Genomic DNA, 3,224 nt, shown 5'->3' on the forward strand with positions numbered 1-3,224 from the left:
AAATTATTAAAGATGATTTTACTCTTCTTGGAAGCAAGATAAGTTCGTTCGGATGTAGTCGACTTCATTTATTGTCCAACTCTATAGTGTTACTAACATGTCTACACTTTTAACTAAAATCCAAACTAAGTGGCAACTATTCTGTACCTTGCAGTTGTGTTTTCTGGAGCTCACTGATGACAAGGGAACAACACATGTGACAGAAGGAGGGGGCAGGGAGTTTAGTATGTACATGATAAGCATTTGAAAAACAGTCTTTGATGTAAATACGCAAGAGATTGGAATCTACAATGTTTAAAGATGGTAATTCCAAAAGGAATAAGAATTCTCCTTGAGATCAGAAACATATGTGGAAAATGAGAACTACACAGATTTTCCATGGTCAACCATTGAGAAGTTTAACGCATGACAAAACTGCAGTGCATCTCGTCAGCTTGCTTCTTCGTAGTTCTACAACAGTACCTTGCTCTGAAGTGGATTTAGTTTCACTCGCTCCCTCCCGATCCTCCCGAGGAGAGGAGCTCCTCACGCGCAAGACCAGTGTCCTCGCACTGCTGCACCCGTGTTGCACCGTTCCTTCTTCCAGCTACCTCTCCTCCTCCTTTGTCTCTCTTTTCTACCAGAAAAATCGAAGCCCCGCCATGACCTTGGAGCTCTTCCTGCTAGCCACAGAGGCCCGCCTCCACCTTCGTGTCGCCGCGCCGGATCCCTCCTTCTCCCACGCCCGCTGGATCTCGCCGGCGCCGTTCTGCATCGAGCAGAAACACAATAATTCTTCCAAACAGAAAAGGAAATCATGTGTAGACGCGGCGATTCAAATATGTTGTCTATGCGAACATTCAAAACCATCACATATCATGTATGGACGCAAGCAGGTAACAAAGAAGCCATTAGATTTCATTCGTAGGCCTAAAAGTGTGGAACATGCCAATGTGGCAAAGAAAAGGATCAAGAGCTGCTGCTTTCGATTGCTGCTGCCATGATTTCTCTTGTCGGTGTCGCCAGCGATTCCTTATCGGTGAGATATGCTCCAGCTTCTTCCTCTAGTAGTGTTGAAGCCAGTGTGACCGGACCCTGAAACATGAAGGACAGATCAAAATCAAGCATTTCGTCCAACGACTAATCAAAGTACAGAGTTCAGATTTGTCGATGAATTTGAGAAGAAAACGTGAGATCCAGACACATTTTTGCCAACCTGTAGGCCAAAAAACCGATGAGCAGAGCATTTACCGGAGGATCTGAAGACGCGGTCCCCTGTTTCCTCTTTCTCTCCTCCCGGGAACTCAGCTATTCCAGTGGAACATATATAGACCAGCCGCCGCCATGATCAGCACCCCACAGACATTGAGAATCAAGCGCCAGAGCACCTACCAAACAGAATCGAAACAAATGGAACCGTACCTCCGGCATCCCGATGAGGCGCATCAGCTCTGCCACGACCCGGCGCTGCTCGTCCGCCCTGCACTCCCACTCCCGCATCTCCCGCCGCGGCGCCTCGTCTGCCTCCGCCAGCACCCTCTCCGTGACCTGCCTCGCGTCCCGCAGCCGGCCCCACCGCTCCCGCGCCTTCTCTAGCTCCTCTGCCAGCACACCTCCTTCTCCCTCACCGCCGCCGCCGTGCTCTCCGCCTCGGCACGGCTGGCATAGGACCTCGCCGACGGCGGAGACGCAGCCGCCCGCGCCTATGCCTACGCCTTCAATTTGGCAAAGCCGATGGCGACTGACGGGGAGGCCGCCGCGTTGCCGTCCCTCGGCTAAAGTGGAATCCTCCGCGCGCCCCCGGACCAGGCCTCCGACACCATCGTACTGGAGGCGAGCGGGCAGAGGTGCGGCCGTGGCCGCGGGCGGGTTGAGGTCGGCGGCGGCTAGGGGGATTTGGTTCGGCTTGGCCAGGTCGAGGCGAGGAGGCGGATGTGTACATGTATTTTTTGTCCTGCGAACCGTTTTTCGTCGCAGATTAAATTTAGTACCACCTTGGTTAAATTCAAACTGAAAGCGTAAAATCACAGAAAAGAAGCGTATTGTGACGGTGAACCCATGAAGTCAATCTGTGCTTTATTATTACTAGTACAAATGCCCGTGCGTTGCACCGGGCGATAAAAGTGGTAGAACCTACTTGATGGTTCATTTTTCGTCATATTTTATATCCAATTTTAATAAATGTTGAACATGGAAATTTCCTTTTTGAATAAAACTTTAATATTTCATATAAAAATGTGTTGCCATGGGAAATGAATTGAACAGATGATTACGTTGCGTGGATAACAAAATGGAACATTGGTTTCTAAAATTCTTGCTCATCCATTATTATGAAAAAAGAAAGTCTTCTTGTAAAGCCAATATTTAAGTTCAAGACGACTCAAGATTACCAACAAATAGTCCATATTTCATAATCTTTTTTGCAATAGAAGCTTTGGTGTTAATTTCAGCCGAAATTATACTCTATGATCCAATGTGAGCTTATTATCACCAGAATTTTTTATGAAGCTACGCCGCTCGTTGAAACTGGTCTTTGGCGATCGATGGGCGGTCTTCATCGCTCCGGTCACTCTTCGGGCTGTAGGGCAGCCTTCTGTGGCGCGGATCTATCCGTTCACCTCTTTCTTCCTCCTAGTGCTATGCCAACAAGGAGGCAGTGTTTCTTCTGTTCGAGGCTATGTATGGCCTAAAGTCGTAGCAACCTCGTTGCCCCAAGTGGCTCGTTCCCGACAACAGTGAGGTGGAACCTACACGGATGCAAGGACCCAATCATGTTTTGCATCAGTTTGAGCTCCTTTTTGCAAAAGTCTAAGGACTTGTTATGTATTTTTCTTGTTTCTTTAGGGCCTAGAGTCATGTTTTTGATAATGATAATAAAGATACAGGATCCCCCCTCTGATAAAAAAACTTTGGTAATAGCTCATCTAAATAAATTATAATGTTTTTCACTTGTATACTGTACACGTAATCTTACGTCAATCTTCCACATAGATATAAAATCAAAGCCATTGGATATTCAATCGTTAATTCTATTATTTCTCTAATGAACCTTTTTATTCTACTTTTTCACTGGCCCTGCAGGGAATAGCTACGTCACGGCAACCAGATTGTTATATAACATATCATCACTATACTAAAAAAATAGGCGGTACATTACCACGACATCTACGATCCATATGATAAGCAATAGTGGCCCCTAGCTCGTACAAGTGCAGTATCCATATTAGAAGGTTCAGCACACTTTC

At 46.7% G+C, this 3,224-nt stretch overlaps 1 protein-coding gene across 1 annotated transcript in view; it reads right to left on the bottom strand.

Annotated features, from left to right (window-relative positions):
* Positions 1 to 210: 210 nt before the first annotated feature.
* The window catches only part of LOC119316012, a 45,241-nt gene continuing 42,227 nt past the window's right edge, over positions 211 to 3,224 (bottom strand). Inside the window, exons 2-4 of the mRNA XM_037590418.1 lie at positions 1,402 to 1,933; positions 1,196 to 1,287; positions 211 to 1,074 (exon numbers count right to left, since the gene is read on the bottom strand). Coding sequence (XP_037446315.1) covers positions 1,044 to 1,074; positions 1,196 to 1,287; positions 1,402 to 1,933 — 655 coding nt within the window. The 3' untranslated portion in view covers positions 211 to 1,043. The remainder of the gene's footprint in view (positions 1,075 to 1,195; positions 1,288 to 1,401; positions 1,934 to 3,224) is intronic.

Source organism: Triticum dicoccoides, chromosome 6A (genome assembly GCF_002162155.2).
Source record: "Triticum dicoccoides isolate Atlit2015 ecotype Zavitan chromosome 6A, WEW_v2.0, whole genome shotgun sequence".
Classification (NCBI taxonomy): domain Eukaryota; kingdom Viridiplantae; phylum Streptophyta; class Magnoliopsida; order Poales; family Poaceae; genus Triticum; species Triticum dicoccoides.